The 20063-nt window shown below is 35.6% G+C and overlaps 1 protein-coding gene and 1 long non-coding RNA gene across 2 annotated transcripts in view; both read left to right on the top strand.

Moving 5' to 3' along the window:
* Positions 1–20063, top strand: part of LOC136031143 (uncharacterized) — a 343784-nt gene that overhangs the window by 58928 nt on the left and 264793 nt on the right. The window lies entirely within an intron of this gene.
* The window catches only part of LOC136031136 (E3 SUMO-protein ligase RanBP2-like), a gene marked incomplete in the record, with an annotated part of 74307 nt that overhangs the window by 29070 nt on the left and 25174 nt on the right, over positions 1–20063 (top strand). The window contains 5 exon segments of the mRNA XM_065710454.1: positions 3572–3875; positions 6037–6315; positions 9263–9524; positions 14233–14326; positions 17482–17771. Coding sequence (XP_065566526.1) covers positions 3572–3875; positions 6037–6315; positions 9263–9524; positions 14233–14326; positions 17482–17771 — 1229 coding nt within the window.

The raw sequence follows: 20063 nt of genomic DNA, 5'->3' as shown, positions 1-20063 counted from the left end.
GATATATTCCAATATCAAAATCTCGTTCAATGGGTAAAGTATTCAAATGTTTGATGATTTCATATTGTAACCACAAGCTGAATCACAGAGGCGTTGTTCGTTCAGGTAACTGAAGTTTTGCGTCTTTTCTTTTTCTTCCTCGTCTGAGTAATACTACAATTATTTTTCAAAGTAATTTTTGTGAATATTTTTACTTTAGACTCTGCTACGATTTAGCTGGTATTGTAAATAATACAAGAGGGGCGTGGTTCTGTTAGTACAATGCTGGACTTCAAATTAGATTATCATGCGTTTGATTCGAGCTCATATGGCACTTGTGACGAGGCATGAAGAGCTAAGAGCCAAGAGATCATATGGTATGAGCTCTAACAAAATTCTATGAATCAATAGATTGATTTAAAAGGAAAATAAGAGGCTTAATGCCGGTCAGGATTTAAAATAAGAGCTCTGAGTCACGATGTCCTTCTAAATATCAAAATTCATTAAGATCCGATCACCCACTCGTATGTTATAAATACCTAATTTTTTCTAATTTTTCCTCTCCCTTTAGCCCCCCAGATGGTCGAATCTGGGAAAACAACTTTATCAAGTCAGTTTGTGCAGGTCCCTGACACGCCTACCAATTTTCATCGTCCTAGCACGTCCAGAAGCACCAAACTCGCCAAGTCACTGAACCCCTCCCCCCAACTCCCCCAAAGAGAGCGAATCTAGTACGGTTCCGTCAATCACGTATCAAGGACATTTGCTTATTCTATCCACCAAGTTTCATCCCGATTCCTCCACTCAAAGTGTTTTCCAAGATTTCCCCCTCCAGCTCCCCCAAATGTTAAAAGATCTGGTCGGGATTTGAAATAAGAGCTCTGAGACATGAATTCCTTCTAAATAAAAAATTTCATTAAGATCTGATCACCTATACGTAAGATAAAAATACCCCAATTTTCACGTTTTCCAAGAATTCCGGTTTCCCCTCCAATCCCCCCAATGTCACAGGATCTGTTCGGAATTTAAAATTAGAGCTTTAAAGCACAAGATCCTTCTAAATATCAAATTTCATTAAGATCTGGTCACCCTTTCGTAAGTTACAAATATATAAATTTTCAAAATTACCCCCCCCCCACCTCCACCAAAGAGAGCAGATCCGGTTATGTCAGTCACGTATCTTGGACTGTTTTTTATTCTTCCCATCCAGTTTCGTCCTGATCTCACCGCTTTAAGTATTTTCAAAGATTTCCGGTACCCCCCAACTGCCCCCCCCAATTACGCTGGATCCGGTTGAGATTTAAAATAAGAGACCTGAGTTACGAGGTCCTTCTAAATATGAAATTTCATTAAGATCCGATCACTCTTTCGTAAGTTGAAAATACGTCATTTTTTCTAATTTTTCAGAATTGACCCCCCCCCCCCAAATTGAGCGGATCCGTTCCAATTATGCAAATCAAGCATCTAAGACCTCTGCTTATTTTTTCCACCAAGTTTCATCCCGATCCCTCCAATCTAAGCGTTTTCCATCATTTTAGGTTCCCCCACCCCAAACTCCCCCCAATGTCACCAGATCCGGTCGCGACTTAAAATAAGAGCTTTGAGACACGATATCCTTTTAACATTTTATTGAGATCCGATCACCCGTTCGTAAGTTTAAAATACCTCATTTTTTCTAATTTTTCAGAATTAGCCCCCCCCCCATCTACCCCAAAGAGAGCGGATCCATTCCGGTTATGTCAATCATGTATCTAGGACTTGTGCATATTTTTCCCACCAAGGTTCATCCCGATCCCTCCACTCTAAGTGTTTTCCAAGTTTTAGGTTTCCCCCTCCCAACTCCCCCCCCCCTAATGTCAGGGGGATTTAAAATAAGAGCTCTGAGACACGACATCCTTCAAAATATCAAATTTCATTGATATCCGATCACCCGTTCGTAAGTTAAAAATACCTCATTTTTTCTAACTTTTCAGAATTACCCCCCCCCCCCCCCCCAACTACCCCAAAGAGAGCGGATCCGTTCCGGTTATGTCAATCATGTATCTAGGACTTGTGTTTATTTTTCCCACCAAGTGTCATCCCGATCCCTCCACTCTAAGTGTTTTCCAAGTTTTAGGTTTCCCCCTCCCAACTCCCCCCAATGTCACCAGATCTGGTCGGAATTTAAAATGAGAGCTCTGAGACACGATTTCCTTCCAAATATCAAATTTCATTGAGATCCGATCACCCGTTCGTAAGTTAAAAATACTTCATTTTTTTAATTTTTCAGAATTAACCCCCCCCCCCCCCCCAAACTACCCCAAAGAGAGCAGATCCGGTCCGGTTATGTCAGTCACGTATCTTAGACAGGTTTTTATTCTTCCCATCTAGTTTCATCCTGATCTCACCGCTTTAAGTATTTTCTAAGTTTTCCGGTTCTCCCCAACTGCCCCCCCCCAATTACGCTGGATCCGGTTGAGATTTAAAATAAGAGATCTGAGTTACGAGGTCCTTCTAAATATGAAGTTTCATGAATATCCGATAACTCCTTCGTAAGTTAAATATACATCATTTTTTCTATTTTTTCAGAATTACCCCCCCCCCCCCCCATAGAGTGGATCCGTTCCAATTATGTAAATCACTTATCTAAGACTTCCGCTTATTTTTCCCACCAAGTTTCATCTCCCTCCCTCCAATCTAAGCGTTTTCCATCATTTTAGGTTCTCCCACCCCAAACTCTAACCCAATGTCACCAGATCCATCGGAACTTAAAATAAGAGCTTTGAGACACGATATCCTTCTAAATATCAAATTTCGTTGAGATCCGATCACCCTTTCGTAAGTTAAGAATACCTCATTTTTTCTGATTTTTCAGAATTACCCCCCCCCCCAACTACCCCAAAGAGAGCAGATCCGTTCCGGTTATGTCATCATGTATCTAGGACTAGTGCTTATTTTTCCCACCAAGTTTCATCCCGATCCCTCCACTCTAAGTGTTTTCCAAGTTTTAGGTTTCCCACTCCCAACTCCCCCCCCCCCCCAAATGTCACCAGATCCGGTCGGGACTTAAAATAATAGCTCTGAGACACGATATCCTTCTAAATATCAAATTTCATTGAGATCCGATCACCCGTTCGTAAGTTAAAAATACCTCATTTTTTCTAATTTTTCAGAATTAACCCCCCCCCCATCTACCCCAAAGAGAGTGGATCCTTTCCGGTTATGTCTATCGTGTATCTAGGACTTGTGCTTATTTTTCCCGCCAAGTTTCATCCCGATCCCTCCACTCCAAGTGTTTTCCAAATTTAGGTTTACCCCTCCAACCCCCACCCCCCAATGTCACCAGATCTGGTCGGGATTTAAAGTTAGAGCTCTAAGACACGATATCCTTCTATACATCAAATTTCATTGAGATCAGATAAAATCTGATGGGGCTATAGTCGGTTTGTTGGGACTCATTTTTCCTTTTATTACTTTTTTCTTATATGAAATTCTGTATAAATTATGTATATAAAAATATGTAATAAAATTATGTATAAATAAAATTTCTGTATATGCGGAATGGTGATATGTTTGGTCAGTAGATTGCTAATATACAACTTTCCATTTTAAGGCCATTAACTATGACGATGGCTTAGTGCACCTTTCATTTGATCCATTTCGACTCCCAGACTACATGAATGATGAAATGAAGGCCATTTCACATCGTGCATCTTTATACTGGCAACACTTTCTCACCGGAGGTATGGTAGCAGATCCTGTCAGTATTCTCCATAGGGATGAGAAACTCTTCGAATTTCCTGGACAGTTGCTAATAAGTTTGGATTCTGAAAAGTTGCGAGACGAGGCGCTTTTCTTTCTTGGTATTGATGCAATAAGATCACGGCAACTAGATCATGCTTTTACTTATCTTGAAGGTTAGTTCCCTCTTTTTCTATTTTATTCATACCCTGCTTAGTTTCAAGGCAAATTTTATCAAGTTCCCATGAATTATTTTTACTAAATAACAAGAAAATGTACCATTTAGAAACATGGCTCTTTTTTTCATGTCACTTGTTCTTGGAAAGTCCTGTAATATTTAGACTAAGCTTGGGCTAAGTCCTCCGTGAAGACAAAGTTTTCTCAACCATATAGCCCTTTAGCTCCCTAGAAACCAACAACCTCAAATGACACAGGACTAGGAAAATTTAATGACAAAATAAACAAGTTTTTTATCAATGACAAATATATTAAAACTACGCGATACGTCGTTAAAATGGAAATTACAACTACAATTAATAGAGCATATACAGCTAAATGGCGATCAAATCGTTTGAATGCAGTTAAATGGTAATACTAGAAGCAAATACTGCATAAAACTGCTCTTAAAACTGTCAATTTTACAACTAAGTGAAGTGATAATAAGAATTTTCTTTTCCTTTATGGTCGCTTCTGATTTGGTAATTATTATTTGGTAATGATTTGGTAATTACTCAGGATTATATCCTGAGTTTAGGTACCAATTAAGACCTTTTGGCCTTGGTTCATGCAAAGTGTCTCCTATTTGTCATGTTGTTTAGTCAAGCCAGATTTTTATGAAAGATAAATTAAAGGTAAGTGTGCTTTAAAAATAATTTGGTACTTGTGTATTGTTCAGTACACACTCGAGAAGTGGAGTTAGGTTAATCATAATGAAATATACCAAAATATGATGGAAATATAATAACTTTAGTTACGAAATTATGGAAACTACAAGAAAGATTTATGGTAGGGGGGGGGGGGGCAGACAGAACATATTGTATTAAATACCTAACCTAGCCAAAATACTATCTCTTTATATTAAATATTTAATAAAAAATATACCTACAACGTTGATTTCAATTGAGCCTAAGCTAATTTTCTTCAAATACTGACAGGTATAATCTGGTTATTGTCTGATCTGTAGATTCAAATTCTTTGTGTACTGAATAACACACAAGTAGCCATAATTTTAATAGCTTTTTTTGGATTGTTTCGATTAAATCTTTTATTTCCTAGGAAAAAGAAAATCAAAATAAAAAACTGTAGGCTGAAGAAAACTTGCTATCCTTCCACTATCTCTGACAGAAAATTGGGTACTTCCTTGTTATATAGCATGCACTTGAGAATTTATACTGGGAACACGAGATAATAACCGGTTTTTCATGTTCTTTATACCAGACAATTAGCCTCGGCTCGGTGGGAAACTAGATTGTTGCTATATTTTAATTCATCATTTAGTTGTTATTTTGGTTAGATTAGGTTAGGCTATTTTAATTTAGGTTGTGTATTTAATATAGCGTGGTCTAGGCAGTCCCCCTTCCATAATTCTTTGTTGTAGTTTCCATAATTTTGTTACTTAACTATTATCTTTTCATCGTATTTTGGTATATTTCATTATGAGTAACCTAACTTCAATTCTTGAGTGTGTGCTATAGAACAAGAAAGTACCAAAAATTGAGCTCTTCGGTAACCACTCAGAAAGTTAGTATTTGTGGATGCACGGAAGAAAACATAAAATACAAATTGTCATTTTTGGAGAGATTTTGAATTATTTTTTAGGGGAACCCCGAAAAATTCGAGGATAGTGGAAGCAGTGTAAAGATGAGACGTTTGATGTTCCTCCTTCCTTACATTTCAATATGGCCTTATAGGTAAATGGATAAAAAAAAAAGAAATGAAAATAATAGCGAGATGCAATGCATAGTATTTTTTTTCTTATGATGGATACAGGTATTAGTTGTTTAGATTCAACTATGGTCATGAGACTTGCAAATCAACCCGACAAATGACTGTGCGACACTGCTGCTCTTATTAAGGATATGAATATTTTATCCCAAGAAATTTAGTAATATCTTCTTCTCACGCTTTGAGGAGTGGGGGTATTGGAGTAATCTTTTTTTTTGGGGGGGGGGGGAGAAATTCAAACCAAAAAAAGAACATTTTTGTTCCCAATTATATTAGATTTTCCTAGGAAAGAGGATCCCGTGGACTCATCAATCAACTATGCCCCTCAAAAAACATGTGTTTATTTCAATATAAAACTTTTTCTACTAGGCTAATTTTGTTGTTATTTCGCAGATTCTTCTCGACCTGAAGCTTCCTACTATATTGGTTTAATCTACCGGAATAAGGCTATTGAAGAGCTCAGAGGTACTCGCCCTAGCATGGCAAGTCCTAGTCTGCTTTCAGCGTACCATGCATCGTTACAAAGAGCGCGAGAAGCTTTCCACCTTACCTTGGATCGCTTGAGGCAACCTGGGATTGACCCGGGAAATGAGCTAAATAAGACTATTGCTGAAGTTATTGAAGACGTAGATGAGCGTTTAGCTTCGGACAGTATGAGCCCCACTAATAATCGTAAGTATTCTTCCTCTTTCTCTTTCTTCCTTCCTTTTAGTTATTTTTTTCCTTTTTTTGTCTGTCCACACGAAAAACTGACTGTAGATCTTACATAAACATAGTGTCAGTATGTACATATTAGTACGGTTTGCTATGATTTAAATTATTTTGAAGTTGCATTAAACTATTTAGTAGATTTCCAAAATTTTGTTAAAATATCTTCCTTGTTGTAGACCATGTCGTCTCTTCCTGTAAATTCACAAAGAAAAAATTGGTACAATAGACTGTCAATCGTATCAGTGAGCAATTGTAGTTGGTATTATGTTTGTACAGAATTTTTATGTCTCTCGTCATTTACATCTATGATAAACTTTTCAACTAGTTTTCTGGAACAATCACTTGAAAGCTTAAAAGTTGAATTTTGTTCCGCTTTAGTAATTACTCGACTAAGCATAAATAATTACTGTGACAGGCGAAAATTGCCCATATGTGAACATCTGTATGAACCTAGAGCTACTAAAAACTTGATTTAGCGCTTGATCGATGAATAACCAGCGAGTTTTACTTATACTAGTAGCTGGATTATAGTAATAATTAAAAAAAATAGTTCTATTTAAAATGGAATAGACAAAAATTATATGCTACAGTTAGGAAAGCAAGGGGCATTCACTATTCAAGTAGTTCAAAAAATTTCGCTGCTGAAAGTTGAAGTATTTCAAATGTCGGTCGAGCAAAAATCCGAAGGACAAGACTCGAATTCAATTTGAAGTGCCTCAATTCAAGTTATTCAATTAGGAAGTCTGGTGGTTTGTGTACAAATTAAATGCCTTAAGTATTGCCACATCGCTATGTAATTCTCTCGGATATATCTGCCAAATCAGCGTGTTCATCTACCTTTTGTTATTTTCTCTGTCTAGGTGATATTTGGTATTCTCTGGAGACAATTACTCATTGGGGTCATCTGTTCTTCGTATGTAAGTTTCAGACATTTGGTTGCATATTTCTGAGCCTGTAGTTTAAACCGGAGTTTAAGATGAAGCAAATAATTGATTGATTTCTTCACCAGCCGGAGACATTGATATGCTAACCTATTCACAGTTACATATATCTTTCTCTAAATTAGGACTGCATCTGACTATGCTCCTAAGGTATCTGAAGCGAGTAACTTATTTTGTGATTTAATTTTCCAGCTGAATACTCATAACACAGTCGGTAATAGATATTGCTTTGGTTTATGGAGTATTTATATGTAGCCCTAATTGTACTAATATCCCTGACTCCTTGATCGGATCTCCACTTGTCTAAATATACAACCGAGTTTGAGAATGAACAGGAATGGTGGCAATACGAATGACTGTTTTTATTGAAAAGCCTCTGTTTGTTTTGAGATATTCTCAGGGTCGGATTTAGGGGGGGGGGGATAAAAGGGGACAGAAAGCCCTGGGAGTGGTAAAACTAGGTAAGATTCTAATGTTTGTGGGTGAAAATTGCAATATTTACAGTCTTGATGGAATAGCAGGGTGGCAAAGTCTACAGACATAGTAGGCATTGCCTCTTAAAGTAACTTGTTCTGCTTGTCTGGGTACGGCTTTGGTTGCTACTAATAATGTTTTGTCCTAGTCTCGTGTGTTTATCTATTAAGTCTTGTATCTTCTGAGGTATCAAGTACTTGTTTAAGGGCTTTTTATAAGTCTGATAATTTCTTTACCTATATCTGTATGCTTATTGTGGATATCTGGAGTTCTTTAATGTCTTGCCAATCCAGCAATTTACTCGTAAGTGGTTTCTGATATCTTCATTGGTCAATTTGTCTGCAACAAACTTCTTTGGGGGTTTTGATAACTGTTGTGATCTGTTTGAGCGAAGTTTTAGCTTGAGCTTTGCATCCGCAAGTCTGTGTTATGATCTAACTTCAGCATCTCTTAATTTTCGTTGGTAGTTTAGGCTCGTATTTTATCTTCTTCGAATCAAAAATGAGTTTCATTTTTGGCAATGCAGTTTCAGAGATTTGTGTGCACTTATGTATCTCTTTATGTTCAAACAGGGTGCCTATTGTGAGGGGATCGTTTGATAGGGCAAACCTAACTAATACAGTATCATTTTCCCTAGTACATCTGAGTCTTTGTTGCCCCAGGACGGCTGGACAGAATAATGCGTCACGGTCCAGTTTTATTATTCAGGCTCGTGCTCTAGAAGTGATGTTGCTGGGAGGACCGGTATCAAGCACATACTGTAGGATTTATTTGATATGGTCTCATTTGTATGTTTTGAAATGAATATAGCTAAGAGGATAATCTCATTGATTAGTTTCCACGAGCATAGGCGTTTTCTGCCTTTGGTTTTAAAATAACTGCAACTCATGTAGTGTGGCTTTCTGATCTGCTACTGTAGGTGAATGTTGCATCTCTAACTGAGATGCATCCAAACCTCACACACTTGAAGAACTTGTTCTGATTTTGACAAGGCTGATTGACTTCTTTATATTCTAAGAACAGATTTGAACCTATTTGTTCATTTAAGTCTCCTCTTAGAGGTTTAATGAGTAGTCATTTAGTTTTTGTGGGGTCCATGGCTTTTTGACCCTGTCTTAGCATAATCACTTTATAAATGAACGGCTTTTCAGGCTATTTTCCAACTTTCCTCCTTCATCTTAACTCAGGAGTGCTTGCTGCACTCCTTGCAGCACTCCTTTGAACTTGCTTGTTCAAAGTAATTTTTTCATAGAAAAAGAGGGGGGGGCTAAACATGCCTTTTCACGTCCATTATGTTTTTGTTATGATACAAAGTAGTGGTAAAATAAGAGCTAAGTTTTGGGGGGTTTTGCTTGAAATGTTTTTGAGAACTTTTTTATATATTTAAACACTGGAAGCATTTTTAAACAAAATTAAAGACCGGTTTAGTTTTAGCAGATAGGTTCTGTTGTTTACTTATTTATTTTCATATTCGTATTTTGCTTTCATTTCAGGGGAAGTTACAGAGAAAGTACTTTCTTCTAACAATAGTACTTTTTATGGCACGCCTAAGAGCAGTATTAGAGAAACGCCGAAGAGTTGTGTGAAAGAAACGCCGGTGAAAGGCTCAAAGCTTTCGTCTGTCAGCTCATCTGGACCTTTATCACGACATGGTTTCACTGAAGCTAGACCAAGTCCAGAGAGACTTGACGGACAAATCCGGGCCCTCAGCGCTACCCATAGTCTGGCCGTACAAACAACAATGGAACAATATAGGTAAATACTGCAGTGGATATTTTAAATCGTGTTGATACTAATATGCGCCAGAAATACTGATGCCACGAAAAACTGGAAAGAAAAGGAACGTACATTTAGTGCGAATTTATTAGGGTTCCAACATTGATAATACAAGATTACCCCGTATAGTTTAAATAATTCAAAACTAGCTCAGTACCGATTCATTAAAAAAAATACAAATAAAAGTCTAACCTGATTCTGACCCAACTTGACTAACTTTTGAAAGAAGGCAGATTCTTTATTTTGAGTCTGGTTTTTATTTACTGAAAGATAGCTAGGGATAAGCTAGTGTGTAACACATAGGCTTGCTAAAGAACATGTACCAATATGTAAATATGGCTTTTGTGCCATTTGGTGAAAATGATTCCTTATTTTAGCCCAATGAAAAGCGAAAATAGTAATATATTTTAAAAAATGCTAATATTTTATTTGGGTTTTTATAATTAAAATTCATGATTTGCTGGATAATGTCAAGTGGCCTACTTTGGAGCCGGTGATGTAAGAATTTTTTGATAATACTACTACTACTACTAATAACTCACTGTAGCACAAAGCCGCCTGAGGCTAGCACAGCTATGCACGCTCCTCCTCCAACCTAATCTTTTCAAGGCCTCCCTCTTTACATCCTCCCAGGGAGTTCCCATTTCCTTTAAATCTTTATTTGTGCAATCCTCCCACACTAAACGAGGACGACCTACTTTCCATGTAGCTCCAGACGGTTGGCCAAAAAGGACAATCTTCGGCAATCTGTCATCCTTCATCCGCAGAACGCGGCCTAGCCGTCTCAACCTTTCTTTCAAAATAGCCCTAGAAAGCGGGATTGAACCACATTTTTCGTACAACCTACTGTTTGAAATACGGTCAGTCATCCGGGTTCCCAGAACAATCCATAGGCAATTTCTCTGGAAAACATCTAGTAAATTTTCATCCGCTTTTCGTAGCGTCCGGTATTCTACCGGTAGCTTCCGGTATTCTAATCTTGGTTTGCAGACTTTTCTTCCTATTGTTCCAAACGCTTTTTTAACTGTGAAAAAACACCCTGAGCCATAGCTATTCTACTTTTAACATCCTCACTTCTTCCACCGTCTTTTCTAATAATACTACCAAGGTAAATGAAGCTACCAACCTGGTCAATGTTTTCGTTACCCAACGTTACCTTTTCATCTTCACTTATTCCTAGCCTTCGTGACTTAGTCTTCTTAACATTAATTTTCAAACCTATTCTAGCACCCTGAACTCGCAAAACCTCTAAAAATTCATTCATTTTGCTCAAACTTTCATCTAATATGCTTAAGTCATCACCATAATCTCAGTAAAGCAGAGTTCTTCCTCCCCATTTGATTCCGTGATCTCCAAATGCCTTTCCTGTGCTCCTTAAGATGAAATCCATGAAAATGATCCATATAAAGTGGGATAGAACACAACCCTGCTTAACTCCTGATTTAATACAAAAACAATTGCTAACCTCATTTCCTACCTTTGTCATTTCCTTTGTCATTTCCTCATTTCATTAGCAAAGGATAAGACCTTTGCTAAAGCTCTTCTAGCAACATAATTGAACGCTTGCTCATAATCTATAAAACTGAGGACCAAAGGGGTTTGAAAACGAAAGGACTTCTCAATTATTAACCTAAGAGTGAAAACTCGGTCGACATATCCTCTACCTTTTCTAAAACCGTACTGTTCTTCTCTTAAAATTTTGTCTACAGCATCTCTCACCCTAAAAAGTATCATATTACTAAGTAATTTGCTGTCTACAGAGACCAGACTAATGCCTCGATCATTACGAGCCTCACTCTTGTCATCTTTCTTATGCAGTGGTTTAATTAAGTTTTCCTAAATTCATTAGGTTCTTCCCCTTTTTCAAAAACTATATTCGTAATCTTCAGTAGCTTATTTCTAACCTCAGAGCCACCATATTTAAGAAAATAATTTATCACACTGTCAGCAACTGGAGCCTTATTATTTTTTAATCCTTTTAGTACTGTCGCTAACTCTTTCTTACAAAACAAATCTTCCTTCACATCCAAGGTATAACAAACTTTTTCATTTTCATCTATATCTTTTCCTGAAACTGTATTTCGGTTTAGCACATTCTCAAAATGTTCTGCCCATCTCTCTTTAACTCTTTCCTTATCACTAATTGTGGCCCCATTCCTATCTTTAACTGGGACTAGTCTGGATTCACCATTCCCTCTCAATTTATTAACATGCCAGTATAATATTTTACTATTATGCCGTCTAGCTGCATCTTCCAGATCCTCAGCAATTTTATCCATGGCCTCCACTTCACATCTCCTTAATTCATATTTTAATGCTTTCTCTACTTTCTTTACATTCCTTTTGTTTTCATATGATCTATCACTCAGATAATTCTTGTACAAACCCCTTCTACTCTCTATTAAGCATAAAGCTTTTTCACTAATATTCCTAGCTGCTTGAAAGAATCCATGATTAAGAATACAAAGCCACAAAGGCTCAATTTTTTTCCAAGTAAGCTTAGATTTTTTAACTTGTTTTGAACTTTTCTAGGTCAATTTTGTGGTTGTGTCGTTAGTAGTTTTTAATTCCTTTAAGGAAAATGTTTAAATGTTAAGGATCTGATTCAGTAGTTACTTGCGCTCTAGCAATTCACCCCAAAAGTCCACTTTCTCTAACTTAAATTGTTTTAACAACTAGTAATGGTAAATTCAGACGTAACGGTCTACCGTTGCCTAGGCATGGAAAGCGTGGCTATTTTCTTTCTTCTTGTTTTTTTAAGTAGAAAATGGTCTATCTGACTGTTTTCCTCTCTATGTCTTCTGCTCGTTTTACCTAGGCTTACATAGTGCTGAAACAAAAGAACTTAAAATGAGAATGAAAAAAAAGAAGCGATATTAAAACCTGAAAAGAGCAGACATTAATACACCTAATAAATCAAGCTCAAAACAAACAAGCTGTGAACTAATAAATAAAACTTAAAATGAATAGAAATTAGATGTGACGTATGAAGTCAAGTTTCATTTAGTGGAAATTATAGAAAATAATATTTGAAACGTTGGCAACCTAAAATTTCCTTAGGTACGATTGTGTTTTATTGACAACTAAACAGCTTGATTCAGAAATTGTTGATTGACATTTTACAAGTTTTGTTTTTATCAATTTCTGATACTCTTTTATAAAATTGGATTTAGAGAAATATAGGGTCGACAAGTCTTTTCTTTTTAAATAGTACAGCATTTAATCAAAGATTTATTTGTTCTAAGAAGTTGTTTCTACTAAACATGATTAGCATGTTGATAGTTATGTGTTGTTGTTTTTTTGCGTGTTCTTTTTTATGGATATAACAAAAAAGACGTCTGTTTAAAATACATGTCATTGTATTTCCAGTTCAGTCAGTTTGACTAAAGGCCAAACGTATTGCTCATGAAACCGTCAATGTATATTTTGAAACTTATATTTTTGCATTGAATTTTTATGCATCTGAATGAAATAAAATTAAAAGAAAAAATTAGTGCTGAGACATTATCGTTTTAGGTGTTGAACCAAATTAACTGTTATAAATCTAAATGTATCTTAAGAAACGTTTGTTGTCGTTTTTTCTCTTTTTTCGCTCTTCGTTCTTTTTTATTATGACAGAGACACCTGTTCAAAAGGTGTTCAGCTTTTAATAAAGCACAGATATTGCTCTTGCTTCTTGGAGGCTCGAGGGGTGGAGAACTCAACACTCTTATATAATATGTGATAACTTATGTTTGTTTGGTCTGATTATTCATTTTAATTTCAGTTCTTCGTAGGTTTTATTTGGTTGTTTCTTAATAATTGCGGTTTTGGGGTATGTTGTCGATTTTGGTTTATGACCAGATAGTTTGGTTAGTATCTGAACTCAGTGGCTTCTACAGAAAGTATGCACCTCAAGATGGATTGATCAATATGACACTAAATTATGTAATGACGCATATTATTCTTACTTCAGGTCAGGGTTGCCACTCGGTGTGGACGAGAATCACTATATTTTTGTGATTCTCTCGTTGATTTAGGGGTTTGTGCTATAATCTTCTGGATTACATGCTGATTTAGCGATATTTTGGTTTAGGTAATATAAAAAACCCCTAGAAATAGTAGTAAATCACAAGGGGGGGGGCAACCCTGATTCAGGCCAAACTAATGGCTTTGACTTGTCCCTGAGCATCATATAGTGTGTGAACTGAAGTGTATCCCAGGCACAGAGACTTGGAACTATCTGAGCTTGGTCCAAGATTTGAAGCAAGGGGGCATAGTCAGAGGTAAAGACTGCATGTGTCAAATTACATGTTTAAAGACACAAATTCATTCACTGGTGCCCCATATATTTTGTAGCGCCTTCAGCGAATCGCAAAAGAAAAAACACGCCAAGCGCTTAAGTATCAAATTTTTAAAACTGAAGTTGTTAAAAATGTGTTTATATGCGTCTCCTGCTAAGTGTGTGACACCTGTCTTACGCCCTGTGTACCACTTTTTTTATTTCTGCCTCTTTTTAGATTGCATATAAACAAATATGTATGTATTTAAATTAATTTGACTTGATCTAAAATCTAAACTGATTTGGTATGTGGCTACTCATCATTATTGGAGTTCTGTTTTGTCTCAATGATTTAGCTAAGTGCAGTTATTAGAATTGTAAGCAAACGTAACTTAATTTTTCACACTCATTTCCTTTTATTTTTAGGCTTCTACTTGATGAAGTAAAAGCGATCAAAGCTTCTATCCCGAATATTAAGGAAATAAATGCGATGCATGATCAAAAATTCCAAGTATTAGAGGTATTGTGATGACAAACTTTTGGAATAATTTCCTCTTTTCTTAGATTTTTTTTTTTTTTTTTTTTTTTTTTTTTTTTTTTTTTTTTTTTTTTTTTTTTTTTTTTGCAGAAATCACAACTAAATTTCTGTTCTAGGCGTAGTATGAGTAATTTAGCATGTCTGCGAGCATTTTTTAAAGATTAAGTTCATGCTCTTACAACCATTGTTATTAATATACTAAATTGATTTAAAATCTAAATTCCTGGTTTCGCTCTACTAATGTAAAAAGGGAGGGGAAATTAAGTCCTCTTTGTTGTAATTGTCATTGTTAGAAATGGCAATCCCAGAATGCTGTTTTTGGCATGGACTTTGCCTATAGATATTTTATGGGGAGGGCGAGCTTCATTGTTCCCGATGCCTATGTAGGTACTGGAAAGTGCTAATTGTTTATATCTGAAATGGTCCTCTCTGATAACTCGACAGCTAGGAATTTATGGGAAATTACTTGTGTTAAATGTTCAATATGGAATCAAAGAGTGTGGGAAACTGGTAAGAGAGGAAATTCGAGTTCGTAGAAACCAACCGAAATGAAAATATTAGTTTTCTTGCTTTTGATTTGCACTCGTTCAAAGGTAGAAATCGCCCCTGAAAAATTTGCACAATAAGCATATTTGTGTATATTGTTGTGGCTAGTCTATCTTTTGCGTTCTAAACTAGCCCTTACTACTTCATGATCATAAAGGTTGTTTAGATCAAAACATCTGTGTTGTTTTAGAAAATGTCAGCTTGGATCCAATTAAACTAAGACCTGTATGCCCTCGGCATTCCTGCAAAAACTGAGTATATTTCAATGCCCAAAATTGGGCACTCCTGTTAAAATTTGGAGGAGATTTGAATGAACCGAGATTCGGCTTGTTTTATGTTTTCCTATTTATTCTGGGGAAAGTTGTACTATCAGTGGTCCTGAAACTTCACAATTCTTATTGAACCCGTGTTATGACGCCGGGATTTTCTTTAATATCAGTTCCTCATGCTCTATAGGTGGAATATCAAGCAAGCTTAAAGAAGCAGCATTTTTTCAATTTAGGTGAGATAATAGATTCTGTTGCTGTTATTATTGTCTGCTTCTATAATTCTATTAACAATGCCTTATTCGGACATTTATTTTATACGTAAGATGATATTCAGATTTAAATACGGATGCTGCAACCAAAAAATACTTTAAATAAGCGTTTTTTAAGATAAATCCTGTAATAAAATTTAACAAAATGTTTCCTGTGTGGAATTGTTTTGTCACGCAGAATCTTCATGTATAAAGATATATATAAAGGGGGGATACAGGCTAAGGACTTAAAATTTACAGCGTTAACTTATTGAGTTTAGAAGTCTTTTTGTAATAGCTTAGACGGATTCTTAGACTGAATCTAGACTGAAGTCCACTACAATCCCATGCTTTCTGAGCTTCGTAATCCAACTTACAATTGTGGATTTTGGTGGAAAGTTGCGACTATGGAAACGTTTTCGAAACTGAATCTGTACACTCTGGTATGATTTTGTCGCAAAATAGGTCTCCAGGGAGAATATCTTCATCTGATTGGTCCAAGAAATTTGGGAGCAACTATAGCCGCAAACGGTCATCCATAAGTTAATTTCCTGCAACAGAAAGGACATTCGTAAAAAAAAAAATTTTTTATCGAATAAAATATGGGTATGCATCTTTTTGGGTCACCTTGTAAGTCTCATTTTTTCTTTTCTTAATTTCAAAGTTGATATTTCAGAAGGGCTTTCTACTGCCAACACACTATTTGATAATAATACCTGTTTAAATGAGTCGTTGCAGTGGGGCTTGATATCCCTGTTTTGAAGAAGGGTTTGTCGTACCTTAAGAATTGATACGAGAATGTTTAAGGTAGTAACGCAGACAACTGTCAATTATTACAAACAGAACAATGGCTACTTATTACCATGATGTGTTGGACAATCGAACAGTTGAACAAACGAAATGCTGGACATTATCACATGATCAAGGTTTGATTTCGAGCCTCGATAGTAATGTATGCGCCCAAATAGTTGAAATGGGTTACATATATTGTAGCCATCTAATAAACAATAAGAAATCCGCTCACAGCGACCCGGAAAATTTGTAATGTCGGTGTTAAAGCCACAGCAACAATTCACTGCATGGATTAGTCAAGTGTCGCATAGATCAAAGTAAACATTGATGGAACTGTTGCAATGAGGTGCGCCCTTTTACTTAATTTTATAATTAAGTAATTTACTATACACTATAATTTAGTATATTAAGTAATTATGATTAATTTAATATAAATTTTGTAGGAGAGTGGAAATAACTGGAAAAGTTGTTTATTTCCAAGTCTTTTTGATCATTTTGACCCAATTTTTCACTTAGACTGGACCAGATTCTGTATTGGTTATAAAGGTTCAGTTGTTTGTTCAGAATTTTTTCCTTTGAATCAAAGACGTGCAAAACCATATTTATATTGGAAGTTTCATTTCCCAGTTATTTTTAGGATTGAAGGAAAGAGGAGATGTAAAGTTTTTTGAAAAAAAAAGAAACCCCCAAACATTGTGAAAAAAAAAACTGGGGATAACCAAATAAATTAATCGATAAAACTTGTTGACCTTGAAGGGGTTTGCTTTTGATGCACGTTTGCAGCAGGTGTTTTAGTTCGCCTTCTAAATTTCTGCATCTGAAGGCTCAAGATAATCCACTGTCTTTTATTTTGAGCATGACTTAAAAATAGGAGAAGGTTCCCAAGAATCAGAAAGATGATTCAGCCTTATATTATTATCAACCAATATTGCTGGAATTCGTTCACTCATTTCGTCTTATCTTAAATAGAAATTGGCAGTTTCTTAGTATTCTTTTTACGTTTATCACGAAAAGATGACGTGATCTTTGAAAATATCAAGAAAGAGCAAACGGTCAAATAGAACTCGAAAACAAAAAAAAAAGAAAGCCTCTGATGCCTCTTAGCTGAAAAGGGAAAAGAGAACTAGTATACAAGTGGGAAAGATTGTGTTGTCAACCCCTGAGTCCCACGTCACCGAATTCCTTCCTATAAATGGCACTCGTCAGAGAAGTCTCTTCTTTTTATTTATTTATAAACATGTATTTAATAAATTCGGCCTTATTTTTTTTTTTTTTTTTTCAGGATCATTTGAAAGAAATGACCAAGCAAATTGCAGATTTGACGTTGAAAATAGTTAGGAGATCCAGAAGCCGCAGACAAAGTGAATCAATTGCCAACGAAGAAGACTTGTATGAATATGATGACTACGTGGAACAGTATGATGAGGATGAAAATCTTGAGGCAATTGGTGGCGCACCTAGACGCAGGCCGAGAGCTCCACCACAGCAGCGTCAAACCCCTCAACTACCACCTACCCAGCCTGCTACTTTTCCTGGATTTCCTTATCCTCCACATTTGCTTGCTCTCATGGCGTAAGTTATCTTGAGTTCCATTTTTTTTCTCCATCCCAATCTGGGGATAAGAGAAAAGGAAAGTTAAAAAATCAGAATCATAACTTGTGTTTATTTTGTGTGCGAACTTTGCGAAAAATTACGAAAAATTGATTGAAGAAAAAACGGGTTTAATTTCTATAAAGCAGTGAACAAAGATAAAATATATAAACTACACTTTAACCAAAAAAAAAAAAAAAAAAAAAAAAAAAAAAAAAAAAAAAAACTCCGAATATTTCGGCCCCACGTCCGGGAGCCTTTCTCAGCGAAAAAAAATTACAAACCGACAATTTAAGACTTTTTTAAGACATCATAAATAAATTGCCACGACAAATAAAACACCACAAAAAATATAAACAATAAAATAAATAAGAAACAAACTCACATTATATAACAAAACTCCTGCACTGACGGTAATAACTTTAGAATAAAACTAAAGCAATTGTATATAATGAAACTTTCCTCTGCCACATTTGGTGTATAAATGGGAATATTATATAACAAAACTCCTTCACTGATGGTTATATAATATTCCCATTTATACACCGAATGTGGCAGAGGAAAGTTTCATTATAATTTGTCATATGGTTTGGGGTCTTTCTGACAATTTTGATCATTATGTAACGCCCGTCACACCACCACTTGTATCATCCCTCATATATAACTAAACATGTAAATCTGTTCGTCTATCATACGCTCAAAACCTTATCGCAATAAGAGAAAATCATCAATCCCTTTTTTACCAATTCTCAACAGTTTCTTCAGTATATTCCTTCAAGGGAAGGGAGATTGGAGTGAATCGTCTTCCCTCCACTAAATTGATCTGATGGACCTATCGCGGAAATTTAGAAAACCTTGGCATTGAAACAAATCTTTCAGAGATTCTGACCTTGCCCTCTACAGAGAATTATACAATTCCCTATCCTTTCCTCAAACTGATGTCAAATGCAGTCTAACGATGCTTCTGCATTATTGTCGTATAATCCTTCGTTTTATATATTTTTTAAATATATTTCAGGACGGAGATCGCCACCCGCTGTGTGTAGGTCCTCAGAAATGGGAGGTTGTAAACAAAGTTGTTTGGTACTTGTAAACAGATTGGCTATCTCAAGAGTTTTGTTCGTAGCATTTGGCCGTATCTGGACCAAAATTTAGGTTTTGTCGCAAGTGCTGTAACTTGATGTATTGTGTTGTCTCTTCGTTGCTTCATTATTCCTTCTTTTTTTAATTATTTGGTTTGTATAGAAGAATATTGGGGCCTTATAAGAGAAAAGGGGCCTTGGAGCTAAAGATTTCTGTTCGAATGATTTTTAAATATATATATATATATATATATATATATATATATATATATATATATATATATATATATATATATATATATATATATATATATATATATATATATATATATATATATATATATATATATATATATATATATATATATATATATATATATATATATATATATTCCGTTTGTAGCTGCAATAATGACCTCGGACTTGTAATGACCTTATATAGAAATCTTTAAATACCCGCTTGGCTGGAAATGAAACACTTTTCCAAAATTGACACTTAAATAATTTGATTTCTGCGATCTTAATATTTTTCATTTCTGTCATTATCAGGGCCGTTCATAAATAGTCTTTAAACAATCGTGAGTAGAAAATCGCATAACATGCTGTATGTGCCAAGTTGAGTTAGGGGTGTTGAAGGGGGGCATGGGCCCGTGGACCCTAAAGTGTGGCTTGTCGGCATTTGTTTGTGCTTAACTTTTTTATTTATTTTTTTTTTTTTTTGGACGTCCTTGGGCCATGTTTTTAATTAGTAATTGTACGAAGATTCGTAATTGGTAATTTGTAAATACCAGTTTTGATGGAAATCAAATAATATATATATATATATATATATATATATATATATATATATATATATATATATATATATATATATATATATATATATTGAACCAAAATTGAAACAAATCTTTCAGAGATTCTGACCTTGCCCTCTACAGAGAATTATACAATTCCCTATCCTTTCCTCAAACTGATGTCAAATGCAGTCTAACGATGCTTCTGCATTATTGTCGTATAATCCTTCGTTTTATATATTTTTTAAATATATTTCAGGACGGAGATCGCCACCCGCTGTGTGTAGGTCCTCAGAAATGGGAGGTTGTAAACAAAGTTGTTTGGTACTTTTAAACAGATTGGCTATCTCAAGAGTTTTGTTCGTAGCATTTGGCCGTATCTGGACCAAAATTTAGGT

The sequence above is a fragment of the Artemia franciscana genome, chromosome 9 (genome assembly GCF_032884065.1).
Source record: "Artemia franciscana chromosome 9, ASM3288406v1, whole genome shotgun sequence".
Lineage (NCBI taxonomy): Eukaryota > Metazoa > Arthropoda > Branchiopoda > Anostraca > Artemiidae > Artemia > Artemia franciscana.
The sequence above is the reverse complement of the archived record's forward strand: the minus strand, read 5'-3'. Positions and strand labels throughout refer to the sequence as shown.